Below are 25,401 nucleotides of genomic sequence, written 5' to 3' on the forward strand. Positions count from 1 at the left end.
TTCCTATCATCTTGGCAAACTCAGCTCTTTGGAGACACAACCCATCCAGCATCCCAGCGCCAATGTGATTAGCAGAATAAGGCCCCTCCTCCCTGCCCAAGATGTCCCTGTCTTAATCCCCGGATCCTGTGAAGATGTTGCCTTGCATGGCAAAAGGGGCTTTGCTTCGCAGATGTGGTTAACGATCTTGAAAGGGAAAAGTTAGTCTGGATTCTCCACGTGGGCCCAATGTACTAACAGGTATCCCTACATGTGAAAGAGGGAGGCAGGAGCCGGTCAGGGAAGGAGATGTGACGACAAGCAGTTTGGAGTGACGAGTGGAAGAAAAGCACGAGTCAGGGAACGTGTCAGTTTCTAGAAGTCAGAAAAGACGAGGAAATGAATTCTCCCCTAGAGGCTCCAAAAGGCACGTAGCCCTGCCAAACCCATTTCAGACTCTGACCTCTGGAGCTGTGAGATAATGAATTTGTGTTTGAAGCCACCAAGTTTGTGGTCGTTTGTTGCAGAAGCCGTAGGAAACTAACATAGCCAGCGACTACTTGGGGGGCAGTTAGAAAAGCTGGAGCATCGGACCCCATTTCTCTTCAGACTGCTGGTCTTTGGAAGGGTCCCTGCCCCTTTCTGTCTTGTCATCTAGCAAAAAGGCAAATAGATATTCAGGAACTGGCAGAACAAGACAAGCTGTCAGGAAAGCCTTTAGCACTTGTATCTTTTATTTAAATATTTATTTCATGATTTTTAAAAGTTTCCCGTCCAAACCACAGCTGTAACCGGAATCCAGCTGTCCCAGGCACTAGAAGAAATATCAACTTGGGGTCTCCTGAGGATGGCAGACTGGAGATTGCTAGAGTCAAAAAGAGATTGTCCAGTTCAGCCCACCCACCTGACAGATGAGGCGCTGTGGCTGGGACGAGGGTGGGTGTCCGGGAGTGGGAAGGACAAGCAGGCACCAGGCAGATGGCGCTGGAACCACCTCTCGGGCATCAGCTGGGTACTCGGCCCTGCCCGGGCTCCACCCATCATGGCTGTTGGTACTGGCTCTCCGTGGCCGTGTAGAAGTCATCCAGCACGCTCTGGATATATTCGAAGGTGGGCCGCTCCTCAGGGCGGTTCTTCCAGCAGCGTGTCATCATGTTGTAGAGTCCCTCGGGGCAGTTCTCGGGTCGAGGCATCCGGTATCCATGCTCCAGTGCCCGGATCACCTCAGGGTTTGACATCCCTGAGAAGGAGCCATGGAGTGAAAAAGGGAGGGACTGGGACAGGGAATCCTGGGGTGGCAGACACTGTTGCGTCCCCAGGAGCCATCACTTCTTACCTCTCCTGGGAGCTGAGCCCCTCCCACTGGGAAAGCCAGGTACCCCTTCCCCAGCCTCCCCTGCAGGCAGGGCAGGGACATGGCACCCAGTTTTGGCCAATGGGAGCTGAGGGGCATTCTCCCAGGAGACTGCAGGAAAGGTGTTCCTCCCTGATGAGAAAAGAGGCCTTGGAAGATATACCCCTCCGCTTTCCTTCAACATAGACACATGATCCTGCCAGGCTCCTCATCCTGGGGACTAAGAACTCGCCTACTGTTTCCACACTCTTAGTTATTTTGTTACTTCCAGCCTAATGCATCCTAATGGATTCAGGTCCCATAACCGATTGCCTGGTTTTTACTGGTGTACTCTCAAGAAAAAAACAGGCAGCCTGTCTCTATGTCACTCTGTGAGTGGGACCATTTCCTTGTTCAACTGATGTTTATGTGGGGTATCCTTAAAATTTTTGTTTAATGTTTTATTTATTTTTGACAGAGACAGAGCATGAGCGGGGGAGGGGCAGAGAGAGAGGGAGACACAGAATCCGAAGCAGGTTCTAGGCTCTTAGCTGTCAGCACAGAGCCCAATGCAAGGCTCAAACTCATAGACCACGAGATCATGACCTGAGCCAAAGTCGGACGCTCAACAGACTGAGCCACCCAGGCGCCCCAATGTGGGGTATCCCTAAGAACAATCTTCCACATGTCTATGATCCCCGATTTTATATTACCAGTCTGGAGCACCAAACTCATACATCCAAGTGCTTCTTTGAACATCTTTACTTGGATATTACAAGTCACGTCAAATTTAACAGGGCTAAACCAGAACTCTTGAAGTTCTATCCCTAGACCATCGACCAACATCTACCCAGCTGCTCCACTAAAACCAAGAGGGTCGACCTTGGTTCTCCTCCCTCTCTCTCTCTGTCTCACCTTCCACATCAGCAAGTCACATTTTTTCCTTCTTTTGAAATGTAGTATCAACCCACCAACTTGCGTCTGTCTCCACCACCTCTCCCTGTCCCCACTGCTGTGGCTGCTACCTTCTCCCCAGCCCCCAACCCACTCTCCATGCTGAACCAAAGCATCACTTAAAGATGGAAATCAGGGGCGCCTGGGTGGCTCAGTCGGTTAAGCGTCCGACTTCAGCTCAGGTCGCGATCTCGCGGTCCGCGAGTTCAAGCCCCGCATCGGGCTCTGGGCTGATGGCTCAGAGCCTGGAGCCTGCTTCCGATTCTGTGCCTCCCTCTCTCTCTGCCCCTCCCCCGTTCATGCTCTGTCTCTCTCTGTCTCAAAAATAAATAAACGTTAAAAAAAAAAAAAGATGGAAATCAGATGATGCTACTTCCCTGCCCCAGACTCTCCAATGGCTCCCGTACACTTAGACTAACATCCACAATCCACACCCTTCACTATGACCATGGGCCCTACCTGATCTGGTCCCTGCCAACCTCATTGTTCACCATCTGCTCTCATTCCTTGTCTCCAGCTACCAGGCTTCCTTGCTTTTCTTCAGGCACACCTCCAGGCCTAAGAGCTAGCAAAGCAATGCCTTCTCCCTGGAATCTTTTCTCTAGATCCTCACTGAGCTGTCTTTCAAGTCACATATGACCTACTCTGACAGGTGCTGGGGAGCCCCATGTCACCCTCTCTCACAGGTGCCCCATGTCACTCCCTCACACACATCCTGCTTCATATTCTCCTCAGCAGTGATCTCCAGCTGAGATGGAGAGCCTAGGATGACATGCTAGCCTGGATGTGCTCCATGGCTAGGATGTGCTCCTTATGAGCAGAGACCTCGTCTCTCACTGTATCCTCAGTGCCCAACACATAGTAGGTATTTGATCAATAGTGATGAATGAACCAAGTAGCTACATCTTTTATTTCTAATCTTTTCAAAAATGTCTTTTTAATTTATTTTCGAGAGAGTGCAAATGGGGGAGGGGCAGAGAGAGAGGGCCAGAGGATCTGAAGCGGGCTCTGTGCTGACAGCAACAAGCCTGATGTGGAGTTTGAACTCACAAACCGTGAGATCATGACCTGAGCCAAAGTCAGAAGCTCAATCAACTGAGCCACCCAGGTGCCCCCTTTAATATTTTTTTAAAGACATTTAATTTTTTTTTTTAATTTTAAAATTAGGTTTTTTTTTTTAAGAATCCCAAGCAGACTGCACTCTCAGCACAGAGCCAGTGCGGGGCTTTAACTCACACGCCCCGGACCATGACCTAAACCAAAATCAAGAGTTGGATGCTTAACTGACTGAGTCACCCAGCTGCCCCTATTTCTAATCTTCATAACCACTTCTGCAAGGTTGATGTCATTGCCTATATTTTTAAAAAGTGAGAACACTGGGGTAGAAGAAGCGAAGTGAATTTCTCAAAGTGTAATCGTGGATGGGGCAAGAACATAAAGTCAGGGACCCTTTATATCTACCTTTCACCTTCTTCCCAGTATTCTAGCTACAGATCCATAAGGACACATCCTGACCAAAAAAGAACATAAAATGACATTATTTACTGAGTCTTGGGCAATCTACATGTTGGGTATATCTGTACCTACGTGGTCTATTCAGCATAGGGTGCTGCCCATAGACATTGGGGATACATTCATCCATTCAACAAATAGTTATTAAGTATCGACTATGTGCCAAGCACAGAGGTGAGCAGTGCAGATATATTAATGAGGAATATAGACGTGTTTTCTGGCTTCGTAGAGCTCAGTGTCTGGTGGGGAAAATTTAAAAAAAAATTTTTTTTATATTTATTTTTGAGAGAGAGACAGAGCATGAGCGGGGGAGGGACAGAGGGAGGGATACACAGAATCTGAAACAGGCTCCAGGCTCTGAGCTGTCAGCACAGAGCCCGACGCCGGTCTTGAACCCACGAACTGTGAGATCGTGATGCTCAAAAATAAACATTAAAAAAAAAAAGTGGATGTGTATTTTTTAAAGTGTATTTATTTTGAGAGAGAGAGAGAGTGAGCATGAGCAGGAGAGGGGCAAAGAGAGAGAATCCCAAGCAGGCTCTGCACTGCAGGGCTCGAACTCAAGAACCGTGATCATAACCTGAGCCAAAATCAAGAGTCGGTTGCTTAACCAACTGAGCCACTCAGGTGCCCCTGGGTGTGTATTTTGGAGTCAAATGGCCAGAATCTTGTGACTGCTTGCATGTAGCAAGGCGTGAGAGAAAAGGAAGGACCAAGGAAGCCCCCAGATTTTCAGCCTAAGAAATTGGGTGGATGGTGGTACATTGAACTGAGATGGGGCAGGTGAGGGGAGGTTGGGGGCAAGGATCAAGATCTCTGCCTGAATGGACACACTGACAAGTGAAGGGACCCAGGCTGGGCCATGGAAGCAGTCGCAGCTGATGCCCCCTTCCCTACCTGGGTAAGGGATCCGGCCATAGGTGACGATCTCCATCAGCAGAATACCAAAGGACCAGACGTCTGATTTGATGGTAAAAGAGCCAAAGTTGATGGCCTCAGGAGCCGTCCACTTGATGGGGAACTTGGCCCCTGTGGGGTTGGACAGAGCAGAGTCAGCGAGAGTCTGGGAGCAGTCAGGGCTGGGTGTGTGCTAGGGAACAGGACAGGGGCACACCCTTCAGTCCCGCCTCTGCGGAAGCAAGGGGTATCTATCCTCAGGACAGATATCTAGAGTGGAGAGGAACAGGCAGAGGGGTGTGGGGTGTGGCGGGGGAGCTGACACTCTGGGCCCCCTCGTTGATTCAGCTGATACTGCAGTGAACCACAGCTCCTGAAGAGTAGGGTCCTCAAGGCCTCGTATAAATGGAATCATACAATATGCCATCCTGGTGTCTGGCTTCTTTCACTTAACATGATGTTTTGAAAGTGTATCCACGGTTAGCATGTATCAGTACTTCGTTCCTTTTTTGTGGCTGAACAATATTCTGTTGTTGCTTCCACTTTCTGGCTGTTATGAATAATGTTGCTATTCATACGAGAGTTTGCCTGTTTCTGAATTGTATATAAATGGAGCCATCCTGCAACGACTTTTGCATGTAGCACTGGTTTGGAATTTTCCATTGCTGCGTAACATTATATTACACGAATGTACCACAACTTATATATCCATTCTACTACTTATGGACATTTGGATTTTTCCCAGTTTTCATCTATTACCCACAAAGTTGCCCTCCCCTTAAATCCAACATGCACTTGGCTAGTGCAACCTAAAATTGATCAGAGCCACTGGGTGAGACTACAGGCCTGGAGACTCTATCCAGAAGGACTCCATCAAGCTTAATGACAAGAGCTGGTGCCAGGACAGACACATGTCTCAACTCTCAGCACTCACAGCCCACCCAAGTGGGCCCCACGGTCCCTGGGCGGCGCTCCCTACCTTCCCGGGCCGTGTATTCATTGTCCTCAATGACACGCGCCAGGCCAAAGTCGGCAATCTTGCACACCAGGGACGCAGAGACCAGGATGTTGGCGGCTCGGAGATCTCGGTGAATGTAGTTCCTCTTCTCGATGAAGGCCATGCCTTCTGCAATCTCCACCCAAAACAGAGACACCTTAATCCTCACAAGTGGCCCAGCCCAAGGTGGGTCCCACCCCAAAACACAAGAGGAGCGTCCAAGTTTGAGAAAATGGGGAAGTGTGTGCACGCAGCTCCCCCTTTCTTATGGAAGGGTCCTGAGCTCAGGTTGGCATTTCTCTACCTTCATGTCCAGGCTGGGGGGAATCTCAGGGCCTGGTTCTCTTTGGGGGTTTTTCTCTAGGGTTCCCAAACTCCCAGAGACTACTTTGAGGAAAAAGCAATGGCATTATTTTCCCAGGAACCTCCCCCGCCCATACACACACCAGGATACTGTGAGGTACTTTCATCCCCAGCCCTCTTTCTGGGGACAACCTAGGCTAATGTCATACTCTGCTGTATATCTCTTGTACCTTCTTCATTCTCAAGCTTGGGTGGGGAAAATTCATTTATTCATTCAACAAAAATCTACTGAGTGTCTCCTGGGTGCCAGGCCTATTACTTGAGCGGGTGCTGAGGCAGGCAATGCCCCTGCAGGTGGCGGTAAGTGCCATAAAGGATAAAGCAGAGTAGCAGGACATGAAGTGTAGAGGGCTGTTTTGGATTGGGTGGTCAGGGAAGGCTGCTTTGAGGAGGTGAAGTTTTGGCAAAGATCCAAGTGGTGGTACTAAGTGTGTGAAATAAGAGTATTCCTGGCAGCAAGAACATCATATGCAAAGGCCCAGAGGTAGGAATGAGTTTGGGTGTTCATGGAACAGGGGGCTGAGCAGAAGTTGCCACATGGAGTTGAAGTTGAAAGGGAGGCGGCTGGTTGTGAAGAACCTTCTAGGTTTGAAGAGGGGTTGGACTGTCTTCTGAGTGCAATGGGAGGATGGTAGAAGGACTGGAGCAGGAGTATGACATGGCCTGATACATATTTTAATGCCATTATGCCTGCTGAATGAATAATAGACTATATGGAATATTTTTTTTTAAGTTAAAAAAATCTTTTTTAAGTAATCTCTACATGGGGCTTGAACTCATGACACCGAGATCGAGAGTTGCATGCGTTTCCAACTGAGCCAGCCAGGTGCCCCTGTATGGAGGATTCTTATTCACAATGAATGGGTCCCTGGAAGCCTCTGACAGAAAGATGTGGGATTTTTTTCCTCAGAGACATTTTTCACTTACAAGGGTTTGTGCGTTTAACTCTCATAAAGAGGTTTATAATGAGCTCCCAGACACCCAGAAAACAGTACTTAGCAGTTTACAAATTGGGCTTTGAGCTCCTTGGGCCAGGTCTCATTATAATACGTTTATATGTTTTATAGAGGGGGGATACTTTCCAGATCATACAACCAGGAAAATTTTGAATGCCGGATTCAAACCAGTCTGTGGATTTCCAATACCTGTGCCCCACGTTGCCTCTAATTACTGCAGAACTGGAGGATTGTTTTGGAGGATTGCAGCTGGGTGCAATCTGGTGAGATTTTGGGGGTGGGATAGGGGGGCATGGCAAGACAGACCAAACCAAAACAAGCCTACTCAAGGTCAGAGGCAAGTGGGGGGCACACTTTTGGGAAGTGGCCAGCAGGGGGCACCCATGACTACTGGAACTGAGGTGTGAGGCTTCAAGCTTTCCAGCAAAAACTTGAGACTGTGCTTTTGTTGGGAATCGCAGGCTAGGGGTGAGATGAGACAAGGTCTTGCCGGGGCGGGGGGAGGGGGACATTTATCAGGAGTCCTTAGACGACAGAAGAGTTAACAAGGGTTATTATGTTCATGGAAAACATTGTCGTTTATTCATTTATCAGAAGATGATACTTGAGCTGAAATCGCATTTACTCTGGGGGGAGGCACGATTGCTATCAGCCATATTTCCCAGGCAAGAAAGGTTAATCCTAGAGAAATAAGTAACTGGTCCAAGTGGAGACCAGGATTGGAACCCCAAAAGCCCAGCTCAGCATCTGTGCACTAATCCATTACTCTACCTGGATTTGTGGCCTTAGATTTGAAAGAACAGGCACTCATGCTACCAGTTACCATTTTTTAGTGCCCACAGGCAGACATTCACGTTATTGATTTTCACATATGCTCAGTGGGGCAGGTGGGATTCACCCAATTTGGGAGATAGTAGAGGTTAATGCCTCAGTGACTCCGGAGTTGGACCAGCTCAGCCTGAGCCCCACAGCTCTGTGATCTCAAGCAAGCTACTTCACTCCTCTGTGCCTTCCTTTTCTTCTCTGTAAAAGGAGGACGACAATAGAACCTGCTTCTGAGGGGTCATGTGAGGATTAATCCTCCAAGCCTGCATCAAGGGTTTACAACAGTGTCTGGCACGTAAGTATCCACTTTAACAGTGGCTATTCATGCTCCCTGTTGAGGAAAGTGGCATTCAGAGAGGTTAAGCAACTTGCTCAAAGCTACACAGGCAGAACTGGGATCAATACCAAAACCCTGTGTGACTCCTCCGCCGATGTACCTACACAGCGTTGCTTCTCAAGGGTTTGTCACCTGAATGAGTAACGAAGAGGTTCCCTGGGCTCAGGGGTGGTCTAAGAACTAGGAGTCGCTGAGGGGGTGAGATTTCATAAGCACCAAGCAGGCTGCCTTGATGTTGAGCATAAAACTTGGGTTTACTTCTGAGAGTTATCAGGGAACCCACAGAATTAGGGCTGGAAGGGTCTGTAGGGCTGTTCCAGCTCCGGGCTCTTCAAACCGAATCCTACTGATACCTCAAGGTTGTCTTGTGGGTGACGGGACAAAGCAAAGGGCACCCTCTTCAATCAGAGCCGCTCTGTTTTAAAATATTTGGCTCCTGGGACACCTGGGTGGCTCAGTTGGTTGAGCATCTGACTTTGCCTCAGGTCGTGAGTTTGAGCCTCACGTCAGGCTCTGTGCTGACAGCTCAGAGCCTGGAGCCTGCTTCAGATTCTGTGTCTCCCTCTCTCTCTGCCCCACCCCCATTCATGCTCTGTCTCTTTCTCTCTCTCTCTCTCTCTCTCTCTCAAAAATAAATAAAAATGTTTTTAAAAAATTAAACAAAATATTCAGCTGCTATATAAGATTTCATTTGATCAACAGAATTATGGCTTAAAAAAGGGCTTTTGAACTTGAAAAGTACAGATGTGGTCTAATTCCCTCATTTGACAAATGAAGACACTCAGGTTCATGGTAGATCTGAGGCCCAGACGGCCAGTTGGTGACAGGGCTGGGGCATCTTCTACTGCACAATCTGCCTCTCTAGGACTGGAGGTGAAGACCAGGTCCCCAGGTTGCCTCCTTCCTATCCCCAGACCCTCTGCCCTGGACATACAAGGGCCAGGAACCTCTTTCGCTCCCTTGGTTTCTGTTTTCCCATCTGTGAAACAGGGAGAGTGGCTTCTGCCCAGCCTGACTCTCCCCCAGCAAGATTACTTGCCAGTCTGATGGTTATAATTTAGTTACAGGCCAGACTATTGTTTGCCTAGGGACAGGGACCATTACAGTAAAAATAAATATCAGGCCTTGATTTCCATGTGCCTCTGGCATTCCAGGCTCCAAAACTTAAAGCCTTGTTTTGGGGTGCCTGGGTAGCTCAGTCGGTTAAGTGTCTGACTTTGGCTCAGGTCACAGTCTCGATGTTCGTGAGTTTAAGCCCTGCATCGAGCTCTGTGCTGACAGCTCAGAGCCTGAATCCTGCCTCAGATTCTGTGTCTCCCTCTCTCTCTGCCCCTCCCCAACTCATGCTCTGTCTGACTCTCTCTCTCAAAAATAAACATTAGAAAAAAATTTAAGGCCTCTTTTTTTTTATACCTCTGGACATCCCCTCCCCCACCATTGGGATTTTCATACTCAAATGAGTTCTGCCTTAAAGATCTCCAGAAGACACAGCCCTAGGCCCTAGGCACGTCTCACTTAACACCCTCCAGGCTGCAAACCACACCCTCTTTATCTTTGCCAGTCCCAGGTTCCAACTGACCAGGCCCAGCTCTTTTGTTTTTCCCCCATGGGCTTTGGCACAGGCTGTTTCTTCTATCTAGAATACCCTTCTCTCTCCATTTCAGCTGCCTAATTTCCACTCACCCTTAAGGATTCAGCCTAGTAGCCTCTTCCTCTGGGAAGACCTCTTGGGTTGCTCCTGGACCATGATAAATGCTCTAGCCATGTACTCCCACAACATCCCTTTCCTCCCGGTTTGCCACAGAGAGGAGAGGATGACAGAGGACAGAAGTGAAAAGCACTCAGGCCACGGGTAAGAAGAGCTGCAAAGAGTAAAGGGAAGATGAGAAAGAAATTGGGATTTTAAGAGTGCTTCTGTGGTTTGTGTATACATTATTTGTTTTGCTGGATACTGCTTTCTTTTGACGCTGAGGCAGGATCACTTGGGTAATGGCTCTTTCAGAGATTCAGTTGTTTAATGTCTCTAAACTCTGGGAGGAGAGAAATACTCTCCATTTCATTCACTGCCATATCCCCCCAAATCAACACAGTGATTTAGGCAAACTATTTAACCTCACTGGGCCTCAGTTTCCTCTCTATGCCTTAATTTCCTATTCTGTAAAATGGGGTAACAATTACCTATCTGTGGCCAGACTGCTACACTGGTGGCCCCCAATGGACTGTGTCTCTTGGGACTCATGCCCTTGTGCAGTCCCCTCCCACACTGACTCTGGACTGGGCTGTGGGCCATACTTTGGCCAATGAAACAGTAGCAAGCATGATAGGAGGAGAGGATTCATAAGGCCTTGCACATAGAGCTAGACCTGTTGGAAGGAATACTCCCTCTTGGAACCGAGCCACCATGCTGTAAAGAAGCTCTGACTGGACTATCAAGTGACGAAGGTCCACAGAGGAGAGATCCCGGAGGATGAGCCGCCATGTTGGCCATTCTAGCCCCAGGCAAGTCCTCGGCAGAATGCATCCACATGAGTGACCTCAGTTTCACCATGTGGAACAGAAGAACCACCCAGCCAACCCCAGTCAACCCACAGAATCACAAGAAATAATACATTGCTGTTAATTCAAGCTACTAAGCTTTGGAGTAGTCTGTTCCATAAGAACAGATCATAAAAATCCCACTCTCTAAGGTTCATGTGAGGACTGGATGAACCAGTACCTACAAGACACATAAAAAGTATACAGTTGGGGCGCCTGGGTGGCTCAGTCGGTTGAGCGTCTGACTTCGGCTCAGGTCACGATCTCACAGTTTGTGGTTTCCAGCCCCCATCAGGCTCTGTGCTGACCGCTCGCTCAGAGCCTGGAGCCTGGTTCAGATTCTGCATCTCCTTCGCTCTCTGCCCCTCCCCCGCTCACGCTTTGTCTCACTCTGTTTCTCAAAAATAAATAAATGTAAAAAAACCCTTTTTTTTTAAGTATACAGTTGACCCTTGAACAACACAGGGTCAGGGGCGCCAACCCCCACACAGTCAGAAATCCTCATATAACTTCTGACTCCCCCCAAAACCTAGCTACTAATAGCCTACTATTGACAGGAAGCCTTACCGATAACATAAACAATTGGTTAATACGTGTTTTGTATGTTATATGTATTATATCCTGTGTTCTTACAATAAAACAAGCCTGAGAAAAATGGTATTAAGGAAATCATAAGAAAGAGAACATACATTTACGGTACTGTACTCTATAAAAAAGAATCCGCGGGGCGCCTGGGTGGCTCAGTCGGTTAAGCATCCGGCTCTTAGTTTCGGCTCAGGTCATGATCTCGGGGTTGGTGAGCTCGAGCCCCGTGTCAGGCTCTGGGCTGACAGCTCGGAGCCTGGAGGCTGCTTTCGGATTCTGTGTCTCCTTCTCTCTCTACCCCTCCCCCACTCATGCTCTGTCTCTCTCTATCAAAAATAAATAAATGTAAAGAAAAAGTTAAAAAAAAAAAAAAGAACCCACTTATAAGTGGACCTGCCACAGTTCACTCGCGTTGTTGGAGGGTCAGCTGGACTGTTGTTCTGAGCGCTCAGTACATGTTAGCTATGATTGCGTGCTATTATTACAGCACGTGTCCAATGAGAACGTGTTACATAAATCATTGAATTCCTGTCCCCTCCCCCCACTTCCCCATCGGACTCTCACCTGCGCTGAGAAGTCGATGAGCTTTGGCAATGGCTGCTTGCTGCCCTCTGCGCTTTTCAGGAAGTCCAGCAGGCTTCCTGTTGGGGGGGGGGGGGGGGAAGCCACAGGACTGCGGTCACTGTTTTGGTGAATGGTTAAAGTTGTTCGTTGTGATAGACTTCAATAAAAACATTTACTTGCCACTCCTTGTGTTTGAGACATACAGTTTGAGTGTTTTTAAAGATGACTTTGTGATTCCTAGACCAGGGGGCAATCACTATTTCTTTTGACGGAGAGAGAGCTTTCTGAGCCTGGTGGACCGGGGCCATGGCTTTAGGGCACCGGCATAACTGTGTATTTAAAAAAAATTTTTTTTCAACGTTTATTTATTTTTTTGGGGGACAGAGAGAGACAAAGCATGAACAGGGGAGGGGCAGAGAGAGGGAGACACAGAATCGGAAACAGGCTCCAGGCTCTGAGCCATCAGCCCAGAGCCTGACGCAGGTCTCGAACTCACGGACCGCGAGATCGTGACCTGGCTGAAGTCGGACACTTAACCGACTGTGCCACCCAGGCGCCCCATAACTGTGTATTTAGAAAATGAAAAGCGTTTTCAGGTTTCCAGATTGCACTAAATGAGGTTGCTGACGTGCTGCTGTTTATCGAAAAATGGGCAGGGATTGAAAATGGTTGTGGAGCGGTGGCGTAAAAAAACTCCCTGAGAAATCACAGGTCGGCCGGGTGCGGGCAGCTCGGAACGAGTGCTTGGCCAACTCTTTTCCAGAGCATGGTCCACACAGGAGGGATGGCTGGTGAGGCAGGGAGCTGCCCCCAGCCTCGAAGGCTTAAGCCTCTTCCAGCATTACCCAGCGGGGCTCTGGCCATACTGCCCTCTCCTGTAGCTCCGTGAGCTCCCCGTCCTCTGGCATCCCCTTACCATGATTTTACCCCATGAACCAGGAGGGCTGGGCCACTCACTGCCAATGGAGGCCCAAGTACTCAAGTTCAAGAAGAGCTCCTGGCCAGACCAGGGGCATCTTGAGAGCAAGAGCCATGTCAGAGTCACCTCTGAGTCCGTAATCGACTAGTATGAGCCATGGCCTGCATCCCCAGCCCCCAGAGGGCAGCACCTTTGGCCATGAACTCTGTGATGATGTAGATGGGCTCTTTGGTGACCACTGCATACAGTTTCACCAGCTTATCATGCCGCAGAGTCTTCATCAGGTTGGCCTCTGCCAGGAAGGCATCCACGGACATGCTCCCTGGCTTCATCATCTTCACGGCCACCTTGGTGTGCTTGTTGTAGGTGGCTGGAGCAGGAGAGGGAACAGGAAAGGTGGTCAGAACCCACTGCTCTTTCCCCACAGCTCTGGGAGGCCCTGCTGCAGACCTGCCTCCTCCAGAAAGCCTTCCCTGCTTATCTCAGTCCTCAGAAAGGGAAAGGCTTTGGCCTCAGAAAGATGCAGCTTGAAGGCTAGTTCACCATTTCCTGGCCGTGTGCCCTTGGGTAAGTCACTTGACCTCTCTGAGCTGTGGTTTCCTCATGTGCCAAGTGGAAAGGATCAGTACTGCCTTTGAAGGGCTGTTGTCAGGATTCAAGAATCGCCTCAAAACAACGCTTAGTTATTACTTGCACACGCATGGGCACACACACACACATCACTTTTGCTTTGACACATAATCATACACACACACTATCTTTGCTTAAAATGTTTTAATCTTAACACTGCTCTCAAAATAAACACCAGCCATATCACGGTCCACAAGGCCCTGCATGATTTGGCCTTGCCCGCTTTGCCCACCTCCTCATCCACCAAACTCCCCCTTCCTTTTTGTGCACCAATCAGCCTGCCTATCAATCAGTCTCTCAAGCACCCAACTCCCCCTCCCACCACAGGGACCCAACCCACCACACCCCTGCTTCATCTTGTTGATCTTGTAAATCTCATAATTACTTGTGTTTCCATTTTTGCCTTGGCTGCCAGGAAGCTCGAATCCAGATCTGAGGTCTTCCTGTGGTGAGAGTCTAAGGCCTTACATAATATTTTTGGTTTTCTAACCTTATCACCCAGATCCATTTTACATTCTTCTCCATACTTTCTCTGCCACATTCTCTTATTCAATACCTGGCACACAACAGGGTCTTAGTAAATGTATTTGAAATACATGAAATTTAAACTTATTTTTTCTGGCTGAATTGTTTGCATCTCTGTAAGTCACCTTTGCTCCCATTTGGAACATGGTGGAGTGCACCGGGCACTGGCCAGGCATCTACCCCACATCCTGCAGAGAAGGCACTGATGTTCTCGAGTTATTAGGGGCAGGACAGCCTGCCTTTTGGGTGCCCCACGATGCCTTCGCATGGCTCTGGGCACATGACGAGCACTCAGGGCAGCTTGTTCATCAGTTGGCAACATTGAACTTACCTGAAAATCTCCAAACTACATTTCCCCACTTTTTCATCATCCTAGGAGGCCTCTGGTTATCTCCACCCCAGACTGGTGGACTGTTCCAGCTCCACACAAGGAAGCAGATTCCTCATCCAGGACTCCTCCTTCCCAGAAGGAAGACCTGGACCCCAACAAGCCTGGCCTCCAAGGCAAATCAGTGTTTGCATAGCAGGACAATGTGGTTGCTATCAAAGGAATTGCTCCTTTATGGTTATTATTCAAATCTCCCCTTACACCCGGTGGCATCCCCACTTTGCCTCAGTCCATTCCTGGAAGCAAAGACCTCCTTGTCTTTCTGCCCTCCCTCCACCCTCTGGCCCTGGATCCTTACCCATCCAGACTTCCCCAAACTGCCCGGCTCCAAGTTTCTTCTCTAGCTTGAGTAATTCCCGTGGGATCTCCCAGGCATCTTTCTCCCATGGCTTCTGGGGCTTGGAGGACACGCAGGGCACTATCAGCTTCTGGCAGAGTCCATCACTCCCCTCTGGAACAGAGCCCTTGGTTAGTGGAGGGCAGCCAGCTAGAGGCTTCCCCTTGGAGGCCTCCCTGCCTTGTCCTCTGCCTGTGGCTGCTACCATCGGGGACATTCCCAAGATGCCACCTTGACCCTCCTGCTCAACAAGCCTGAGACTTCAGGAGAATCAAAGCAACTATTTGTCAGGGTGCCTGGGTGGCTCTGTCGGTTAGGCGTCCGACTTTGGCTCAGGTCATCATCTCGTGGTTTATAAGTTGGAGCCGCAGGTCGGGCTCTGTGCTGACAGCTCGGAGCCTGGAGCCTGCTTCGGATTCGGTGTCTTCCTCTCTCTCTCTGCCCCTTCCCCACTCACGCTCTGTCTCTCTCTCTCTGTCTCTGTCTCTCTCTCTCTCTCAAAACTAAACATTAAAAAAAACCCTCACAGCAACTATTTGTCTGGGGAGGGTCAGGAAGAGCTCGGCAGGCCTTAAAGGCTACAGGGCACCCTTCACTAGGATTCTTGAGAGACGAGTCCACGCTGGTTGGGACGCAGCCCTGGGCAGGACTCACTCTTGTAGTGAGCCACCAGCTCCTGCAGGGTGTTGAAGGTGCTCCGTGGGGAGATGTAGAAGCCCCCGCTGTCCAGGGTCCGGATCTTGTAATGTTTCACCGTGTCCCCGTGCTGGGGGTCGTAGTCTCGCACTGACAAAGAGTAGCTTCCTGCATTGGCCAGAGAGAAATCCTTCAGGAGTGGGGTCTCAGCCTTGCCACCTCGTGTTAGCACTCTGACACCCCCTCCCGACACTCCTGTAAGGCCACTGCTGACACTGTGTGGGCACCTGGGCAGTGGAGTCGAGTTAAGAGTGGGCTGTAATTTAAAAAAAAAAAAAAAAAAAAAAAGGGGCGCCTGGGTGGTGCAGTCGGTTAAGCGTCCGACTTCAGCCAGGTCACGATCTCGCGGTCCGTGAGTTCGAGCCCCGCGTCAGGCTCTGGGCTGATGGCTCAGAGCCTGGAGCCTGTTTCCGATTCTGTGTCTCCCTCTCTCTCTGCCCCTCCCCCGTTCATGCTCTGTCTCTCTGTCCCACAAATAAATAAACGTTGAAAAAAAAATTAAAAAAAAAAAAAAAAAGAGTGGGCTGTGGAGTCAGGCCATCTGGGTTCTTGTCCAGCCTCCTCCATGTCCAGCAGACAGACTCTGAACAAGTGCTATGTCACTGCTGTGTGCCTCGGCTTCCTCATCTGTGAGATGGGATTGGTCACCATCACTCCCCCTACTTTATCACATTGCCTGAGGATTAAAAGATGTAATGCTGGGGCGCCTGGGTGGCTCAGTCGGTTAAGCGTCCGACTTCAGCTCAGGTCATGATCTCGCGGTCTGTGAGTTCGAGCCCCGCGTCGGGCTCTGTGCTGACAGCTCAGAGCCTGGAGCCTGCTTTGGAGTCTGTGTCTCCCTCTCTCTCTGCCCCTCCCCCGCTTGTTCTCTCTCTCTCTCTCTCTCTCTCTCTCTCTCTCTCTCATAAATAAATAAATAAATAAATAAATAAATAAATAAAAGAAGTAATGCAACGTAGCACTCAAGATGTGAACACTCAGTAAATGTTGGCTCTCACTTATCTATCTATCTATCATCTATATCTATCTATCATCTATCACAAAAGCCAAGACACCACATCGGATTGGTAAATACCTTACTCAGAAACAAACAAAAAATTAGCAACAACAAAATGCAGTCTGATTATTGAAATGTAAACATGAAATATTGTGGTAGGCTGAACAGCAGCCCCCCAAGATGTCCCTGTCCTAATGGCTGGAACCTATGACTTTCTTAGCTTATGTAGTAAAGGGGCTTGGAGGATGTGGTTCCATTAGGATCTGGAGATGGGACATTATTTTGGATTGTCCAGGTGGGCCCGATGGAAGCACGAGGGTCCTTATAAGAGGAGGTGGGAAGGTTGAAGTCAATGGTATGACATGCGAAGATGGAAACACAAAGTTGGAGAGAAGTGAGAAAGGGGCCATGAGCCAAGGAATGCCAGTGGCCTCTAGAAGCTGACGACGGCAAGGAATCAGATTTCCTGAGGTCTCTAGAAGGAACCAGCCCTGCGGACACCGGGACTTGAGGCCAGCGAGACTGATTTCAGACTTCTGAGCTCTAGAACTGTAAGATAATAAATTTATCTTGTTTTGAGCCATAGAGTTCGTGGTAATTTGTGACTGCAAGAATAGAACCTAATGTGCATGACATCGCATAGACCAGAAACACCCAAGTCTTTCAGTCCATGACCATACTTCTGCCATTTGCAAGCTGTGTGTCCTTGGGCATGCTATTAGCCTCTCTGTCTCTCAGTTTGCTCCATCACAAGGGAGCTCCATTGCTCCACTGTGTCTCAGGATCTTGCAGGGGTTTAAATTGTTGCATGAATAACAAGTGACCATATATGCCAGCCACTGTCCTAAGAACTTTGTCCAAATAAACTATGAATAAATATGAATAATAGCCTCTACAATGAATTGTAATTATATGAATATAATGAATTACATAACTTATTATAATGAATGAATAACCCCACATGGTACAGGTTTTATAGCACCATCATTTTACAGGCAAGGAGACTGAGGTCCAGGCAGGTGCATTAACTCACTTGCAGCCATGCAGCTGGTAAGCCGCAGCGCCAGGATTCAAACCCAGGCCGCTGGCTCCCCACCCCACTCATTGCCACTCTGCCCAGCCAAGGTGAGGCTGGCTTGGCTGATGCTAGATGGGGTGGGGTAGAATCCAAGAAACAGCAGGACGGGATTCAGGGCACTCGTGCTGCCACTTTTATTAAATTGGCTAAATGGGTCCCTACGGCCCTACCTCTGGAGAGCTGTGAGAGGGAACCAGGCTCACCTTTCTGCCCTGCAGGTCTGGGTTGTTTCTTTGGCTTCTCAGCCTCTATCTGCAGAATGGACCAGCTCAACCAATCCCCCAGCTGCCCTGGGAGCAGTTGGAGAGGAGAAGCTGGGGGTTGTGTACAGCTTTGCCTTTTTGTCCTATTTCTCTTGTCCCTGGGCTTGAAGGGGGCTTGTTGGGTAGGAGAAAATGAAGCCTAAATATTCACTGGTCTGAAACACTGATTGTGAGTGGCGTTATCCTGCCATGTTCAGGCTTGGCCAATTCAGACATCCAGCCGTAGACTAGAGGACCACACAGACGCCTTTGTTGGATGTCCCCAAAACTGCTTAGGGTACTGTGGGGTCACAGTTTGTACAATTTACTTGACTAATCTGAACCAAGCAGCTTCGAGTCTAAACATATTAGTAAACACGCTTCCATGTATGAAATCTGACATCACGAGACTCCTTATTTCTACTCCTTCCTTTGGGAAAGTTAGCCTCAACTGATGCCAGTTTGAGTGATGTGATGTTTTTGGGTACTGTTCTAGCTTCCCGTGCAACGGCCCTGCAGAAAACCAACCTCACCGCCCAGGAACTTCAGGAAGCAGGTCGCCAACATCAAAACTTCCAAAAAAACATCAAAAGAGATAGTTGAAGCAGTCTCAGAGGAGCCTGGCCTGGGGCTCTTCCTGCGGGCTGGTCTACCCCTTCCTTATGGAAGGAGGCGCAATCAGCTTTGTGGACAAGATATACTGCGATGGGTATTTTAAGTAATACAAGCTGGTAAAGATCAAGCTTCACTAGAATATTTTTGTTAAGGGTCCACAAGCACTGGGGCTTACTTCTAGGGACCCAACCAGGAACTACAGAAGCTAAGAAGACCCAAACCAGGCTCGAGCAAAGGGCAGGAGAAAATTTGGCAGTCTGGTGGGCTGGGTGAGTTACTCAGCCAGAGGGAATTGCATTTGCAGAGGGAGCGTGGTGGCCAGTCATGCCTGGGGTACCCCTGCAGGGCGGGCAGGGTGGGGAGGGCTGTGTTACCTTTGGTGGTCTCGCTGTCCCGGATCATGAAGGAGCCCAGCATGTTGCCCGGGGCCAGAAGTTGGCGCTCCGCATCCTTCCGGCTGATGCCCTTGAAGAACCACCTGGTGGAAAGGGGTGGGAGCCTTGTGTGAACCTCGGAGTAGGCCAGTCCTGTCCCACCTCCACGGGGCGCCAGGAGACGGAGTGCCTGGCTTCCTGCAGCGTTCATTTTCCTACAAGATTCTTTTGGGAAAAATCACCATTCCCAAATGGTGATTTGAAATCAAAACAGAGACATTTTTACTAGGAGTGAATCCAGTTTGCTGAGATAGAAACTTATGCAATTTGGGGAGATTTCTTTAAGAAAAATGATACCAAAAGAAAGAGCCCCCCTCCCCAAAAGACTATTAAAAAAAAAAAAAAAGAAAAAGAAAACTGTTTTTAAAGAAAAAGAATACAGCATTACAAATACAAAATGCCCATGGGTCATTCCAATGCAACCCAGTGTTAGGGATATGGTGATGGATAGAAAGACGGGAATGGTAAGGTAACAGCAGTCTTAACCAACTGTGGTCAAAATCTGGCTTTTGCAAATTTCACAAGGCCACATGACCATGCTCTCAGGGTCTCAGAGGTCCATGTGAGTGGAGGCCTGAGATTCGTAAACTTCACGGTGTATCTTCTTCTGTGTGTAAAGTTGAATACAAAGTCAGCAAGAGGGGCGCCTGGGTGGCTCAGTTGGTTAAACAGCCAATGCTGGATTTAAGCTCAGGGCATGGTCGTGCAGTTCGTGAGTTCGAGCCCCACATCAGGCTCTGTGCTGATGGCGTGGAACCTGCTTGGTGTTCTTTCTCTCCCTCTCTCTCTGTCCCTCCCCAGCTCATGTGTGCTCTCTCTCTCTCAAAAATAAATAAACATTAAAAAATAAATTCAGCATGAATTTTCAAGCTAAAATGGGAGATTTCAAATAATTTTATACTTGGACCCATATTCATGGATCTTTTCATTTTTCCCCCGGGATGTTTGGGATATTGAGTGGGAAAGTCCAAGCAGCAGCTGTCAAATCCTACCGTCAGCAGGGTGAGGAGTGGTTTGTGTGCTCTTAAGGAAAGAGTCCCAGACCCAAGGTCAGCTGGCCTTAGACCTGCCACCAACCTGCTGTGTGACTTTGAGCAAGTCGCTTTCCCTCTCTGGGCCTCTGTTTCCTCTGCATCAACGGGGGGGAGAAAGACAGCTAACATTCATCAAGTTCTTGTCATCCACCTAACAACTGCATGGAACTGTGGCCCTTATCATCCTCATTTTATGGATGAGGAAACTGAGGAACAGAGAGAGCAAGCTACTTGCCTGGCGTCACCCAGCTGGGAAGTGGTGGAGGCAGGATTCAAATCTGGGCAGGCTAACTCTTAATCACCTTGAGACACTGCCCACCCGCCTTCTTTGCTTTCATTTTGTGGAGTGAGTCCTGCCGTGGTAAAATTTTCAAGCAACGGAACAGGGTACACGGTAAGAGCTGTCTCCCTGGCAACCCCCTCCCCCCCCCCCACCGGGGAAGTTATCCCAGGGGATCGTGCATGAGGAAGAAATGACATATACACACGGACAGTCATTATAGCACAAGACTGGAAGCAGTTTTGATGACCACTGACAGGGGGCGGTAGGGCGTCTACACAATGGACACTGCAGCTGTGAACGGATCTGAACAAAAGGTGCAGAACAGCAGGCGTGGTACCTTCCACTTGTGTAAAAACAATGGGAGCTGTATGTATTTTTCTTACACGGTAGGAAGCATTTGGGAAGACTCGTAAGAAAACTGCTTGCTTCTGGGGAGGGGAAGTGGCTGGTGGGGGGACAAGGGGGCAAGGGAGACTTTTCACTCTCTTCTATGTCCTCCCCCTCCATTTGCATTTTGAAACATTTAAAGCATTGTTTATTTCAAGGAGGGAGAGGAAGTCAGATCCCCTCCCCCTCTGCTTTCCAATGCCGGGAAGGCCCTCCCCAAAGGCACCCTCTGTTAGCAGTTTCTTGATGCAGATACAAGAACCTGTGAGTGCAGTCTGCAAGACTGCTGTGTCTGTTTAGGTCAGTGGTTCTCAAGGTGAGAACCTGGACACAAGCAGCAGCCTCACCTGAGAACTTGCTGGAAATACCAGGTTCTGAATCAGAAACCAGCATTTTAACCAGCCCTCCGCGTGATGCTGATGCACTCAAGTTTGAGAACCACCATTTAGGTTATCGCCCTTGTTTGCAAATGATAACCCATCATACACGCTGTCTGCACCCTGCCTTTCCCACTTGGCAAGCGTGTTGACCTTGAGGAGTACCACCAGCCATGCCTCCTCCAAGGCTGCTGGGAGGTGTGGTGCAGGGATTCAGTGAGTGTTCAGATCTTGGAGTCCGGGAGCAGAGCATTGGATGTGCCAAGAGAAAGCCTAGAAGGAGGAAGAAGGAAGCAAGACCCAGCTGCAGCAGGCAGGAGGTGTGCTGGGGGGTGGTCCAGGACAGAAGAGTCCGTGGTAGGAGAGGGGCCTTCCTCACGGCCACAAGAAGGGAGACTTCACAAGGCAAAGAGGTTCCATATGCACTAACACGAGCATGACTTTAAGATGGGGAAAAAAAGCCCAAACATTGTCATTTTTAACTGGTCAGTATTTCAAACCGTCAACTAGAGGGAGGAGGCAGAGGAGAGAAAACCGTAGGGACTGCCGTGTCTTAACTTTTTGAATGGCTCGTCCTGAACTGGACCCTTTCGTCGCCCTGTAGCATGGCCATCTTTGTACTCGCCGGTCCCACCCACCATGCTGTGAACGTCTCCAGGGAAAAACCCTGTCCGAGTCCCCTAGTGTCCCTGGAACGGGGCTGCTGGGTGCATAAATGACATATAACCGTCTATGTTTTCAGAGTCAAGACAGACACAAAGAAGAGCCTGCAGCCAAGCACGCTGGGTCACAGGGAGCTCTTTGAGGGCACGGCTGTGTCTTCCTGCAGTCCCCGGCCCGGCACAGGGTTGGTGACGTGCAGGTGCGTATTTATCGAATGAACCAAACGAAGGGTGACTGAACAAGCGTGGGCTGGCTCGTCTCTCAGAAGACCCTCTTTGGCACAGGCCATGTACTTCAACCAACACGTATCGGGTACCTACTGCATGCCAGCCTGTGCCCAGGATGCAGTCACAGACAGGCAAGGCCCCTGCTCCCATTCTGGAGGGGGAGGCAGGCAGTGAACGTGTGAGCAACCACAGAAACAGGATTGTTTTTGCTAGCGAGGAGTTTTCAGAAGGGAATAAAACAGGTCTCCGTGAGAGACAGAGGCCCGGAGGGATCCACGTTAGACAGGATGGTCAAGGAAGGCCTCTTTCGGACATGAAGGGTGAGAAGGAGCCAGGCAAGCCAAGATCCCTAGGAAGAGTGTGTCAGAGAGGGGAGATAGCGAGTGCAAAAGCCCTGAGGCAGGAACAAACCTGATAGAGCCCACACTGCCTTCTGTAGGGCAGGAAAAATGGAATACTTACTCCTCTGTCTCCAGGGAGTCAACGCGGGCGACATAGTTGCTTGGAATGTAGCCTTCTTTCCCGGTGGCCAGGGATCGAGCCCTCCACCACTCCCCAGACCTGAAGGACACGAGGAAGCAAAGGAGTCAGGGAGCAGAGGGAATCCCCCCGGTCCTCTTGGGCCCCCCAGCCTTGGCCTAGAATACACCCCCAACCCCAGGAAGCTGATAGGGTAAGGGGCAAGGCCGCTACTGTCCCAGTCCCCAGCACGCACTCCACGATTAGGGTAGGGATCTTTACAACAGTCCCCACTGTGCGTCCGAGGGTCTGGAATCAAGCCCTATCCCTGCATTCCACAGCCCACAGCCCTAGGTCTCTGGCCTCACTCTTTTCCCCGGGACCTGCAGGGGTCCCTACTCAGGGTACGGGGCCCTGTGCCCATGGTGGACTCATTGTGGGCCAAGAACCAGAGTGGTCTGACCAAGGACAAGCACTCCCATTCTTGAGCCCCATCTCACAGTGACACTACAGTCCCTCCCCCCCCCCCCCCATATGGTGAAGAGTATTGGGGATTGGAGGTAGCAAACTCCGAGATCTGGAGATTCCTGAATGCAAACGTACCTCAGCAGGTCTGGTCCATAGATAAACCTGTACCTTAATTACAGGAGCCCAAGGAAAGCCTCCTTGAGAAAGCCTTTCGCCCATTCATTGTCACCTGGATGTGCACCACTAGTAAGTACACGAGGCCCTCTTTGGTGGCTTTCGTCCAGATTAATAGCAAACCCTTTCTCCTCTATTATGATGAGGTTCTTATCAGCCATTTACTCCCTACTTTAAGATAGCCTGTTGGGATGGCCTTGGTGGCTCAGTCGGTTAAGCGTCCAGCTCGGGCTCAAGTCACGATCCTATGGTTCGTGAGTTTCAGTCCCGCGTCGATCTCTGCGCAGAGCCTGCTTGGGATTCTTTGACTCCCTCTCTCTCCGCCCCTCCCCTGCCCGCCCACACTGTCTCTCAAAAATAAATAAATAAATGTATTTTTAAAATTGTTATTAGTTTATTTACTTTGAGAGACACAGAGACAGTGCAAGTCGGGGAGGGAGGGAGAGAGAGAGAGAGAGAGAGAGAGAGAGAGAGAGAGAGAGAGAGAATCCCAAGCAGGCTCCTTGCTGTCAGTGCAGAGCCAGACGTGGGGTTCAAACTCATGAAACTGCAAGACCCTGACATGAGCCAAAACCAAGAGTCGGACGCTTAACCAACTGAGCCACCCAGGTGCCCCTACATAGACATTTTTTTTTTTTAAAGATAGTCTATCAGGCTGTTTATTGAAGCACAGAGGAGAGCACATTGAGTGTTGGAGGTAGCTACGTCTTAGGAGTGGGAAACTCACTCTTCCAGGATCACCATTTTATCTCCCTTCTGGAAACTGAGGTCTTCATGGTGGATGGCCTTGTAATCATACAGGGCAATCACAGTGATGTCGTCAGGACCTGCAGGGTGAGAGACACGGGATGGTGAGGCTTTATCTGAGCACCGCCACAGTCCTGGGTGTTTCCCATCCCAACAACCAGCACCCAGCCCCGGAGCCACTGAGGGATCTGTCTCATGGTATGAGCATCTTGCCATGTGGGGCAGGATTCTGGAGTTTAAAGCTAATGGTGTTTTGTCTGTGTTACCAGACAGTGTAATAGAAACAAAATAGCCTGTACAAAGTACTTTGGGAGCAACTGAAAGGATTTGCAAGCGTGGTTTTGACTGTTTGGGATTTGGGCCTTAAGCTCTGACTGAGAACCTAACCTAACCCTTTACACAAGACTCCGCCACTCGTCTGCCCAATACTTACCCTCCGTCGGCCCTGGTGGGTTGTCGTTGTTGTTGTCAGGCCGCTGCGGGGAAGAAATGGGAGAAGGGGATGAATCCAATAGTGTGTAGGGAGCCACAGGAGGTCTGTGTCCAAAAGGATACCCGAGAGCATCTCATCTCAGCCCTGTGTGTCATGGGAGGAGGACCTGAGAGGGCTGGGAACCGATGTGAGGTCACACAGCGCATTAGAGGCACCACAAAGATCCAGGTCGCTTGGGTTGTGGCCTTGGCCTTGGGTATACTGGGGGACACTGGCCTGTTCCCCCCACCTTGACATATGGTGAGGGGTTGGTCCAGATCAGTGTTTTCTATGATACATTTGAAGAAACTGTAGGTCTTCCAGTATGTCCCATGCATAAAGGCTCCATTATAATTATGAAAGAAACTGTTCCTCCAGAGGGAACTGGCATCCACTGTGGTGCTCTGAGCAGCCCTTAGACGCTGCGGTGGCGGCGGGGGGGGGGGGGGGGGGGGGCGGGGGGGGGAGGAGGGGGAGGGACTTCATTCCTGCAGCAAATAGACCTTAAAGATACATTGTTGAGTGAACAAAGCTAGTTCTTCAGAAGGATAAACATGATACATTTATAAAGAACACATACACACACACATCCTAAATATGTTCTGTGCACATGTTACTGTATGTGTGTGAGTGTAAATTCATAGAAAAAGGTTTGCAAAGGTCCACACCAAACTGACAACAGTTGATGCCTCTGGGGAGGGGGGCCACTGATGAGAAGAAACTGTAGCTTTAACTGGGGCTGGATGATTTATCTTTTCAAGGGGAATGTATTTGTGTGTTGCACATATAAGTGAACTTACAGAAACAGGTGTGGGAAACGATGACAAGTATGTCTTTTTGGGGGGAGATTCACAAAGCGCATTAAGATTCATGAAAGCTCTGAGGACTTCCACAAGAAAGGACCCTGTTTCTTTAAAAAAATTTTTTTAATCTTCATTTATTTTTGAGAGAGAGACAGAGTGTGAGCAGGGGAGGAGCAGAGAGAGAGGGAGACACAGAATCAGAAGCAGGCTCCAGGCCCCGAGCTGTCAGCACAGACCCCGACACGGGCCTGAACCCACAAACCGTGAGACCGTGACCCGAGCTGAAGTCGGACACCCAACCGACTGAGCCACCCAGGTGCCCCAGAAAGGACCCTGTTTTGCCCAGTGTTTTATAAACTGATTTGGCCTAGGAACCCTCTGTCTGAAGAACACTTACTAACTCATCACTGAACTAATGCTCTGCAAGAGAACAACGAAAGGCTGATAATAGCATCCCTTAAACCTGATGCTCAGGAGACAACCAAAAACTAGTGGGAGAAAACCCTCGGCCTCCCACAGGTGCCAGGCTAGAGGGACTCAGAGAATCTGGAACCCTAGCCACAGAAAGGGCCCAGGGCCACACAGGTTAGGAAGGAACAGATCTAGGAG

The 25,401-nt window shown here is 49.5% G+C and overlaps 1 protein-coding gene across 2 annotated transcripts in view; it reads right to left on the reverse strand.

Moving 5' to 3' along the window:
* Positions 1–695: 695 nt before the first annotated feature.
* The window catches only part of HCK (HCK proto-oncogene, Src family tyrosine kinase), a 42,538-nt gene continuing 17,832 nt past the window's right edge, over positions 696–25,401 (reverse strand). For both annotated transcript variants that reach the window (XM_047068258.1, XM_047068257.1), the window contains 11 exons: positions 23,951–23,993; positions 23,498–23,597; positions 22,132–22,230; positions 18,639–18,742; positions 15,291–15,440; positions 14,598–14,750; positions 12,947–13,126; positions 11,838–11,914; positions 5,655–5,808; positions 4,676–4,807; positions 696–1,219 (listed from right to left, as the gene is read on the reverse strand). In XM_047068258.1, coding sequence (XP_046924214.1) covers positions 1,020–1,219; positions 4,676–4,807; positions 5,655–5,808; positions 11,838–11,914; positions 12,947–13,126; positions 14,598–14,750; positions 15,291–15,440; positions 18,639–18,742; positions 22,132–22,230; positions 23,498–23,597; positions 23,951–23,993 — 1,392 coding nt within the window. In that variant the 3' untranslated portion in view covers positions 696–1,019. The remainder of the gene's footprint in view (positions 1,220–4,675; positions 4,808–5,654; positions 5,809–11,837; positions 11,915–12,946; positions 13,127–14,597; positions 14,751–15,290; positions 15,441–18,638; positions 18,743–22,131; positions 22,231–23,497; positions 23,598–23,950; positions 23,994–25,401) is intronic.

The sequence above is a fragment of the Lynx rufus genome, unplaced genomic scaffold (genome assembly GCF_022079265.1).
Source record: "Lynx rufus isolate CCGP_SWC_20201006 ecotype Redwood Valley unplaced genomic scaffold, mLynRuf1.p SCAF_8, whole genome shotgun sequence".
NCBI classification, from domain to species: Eukaryota; Metazoa; Chordata; class Mammalia; order Carnivora; family Felidae; genus Lynx; species Lynx rufus.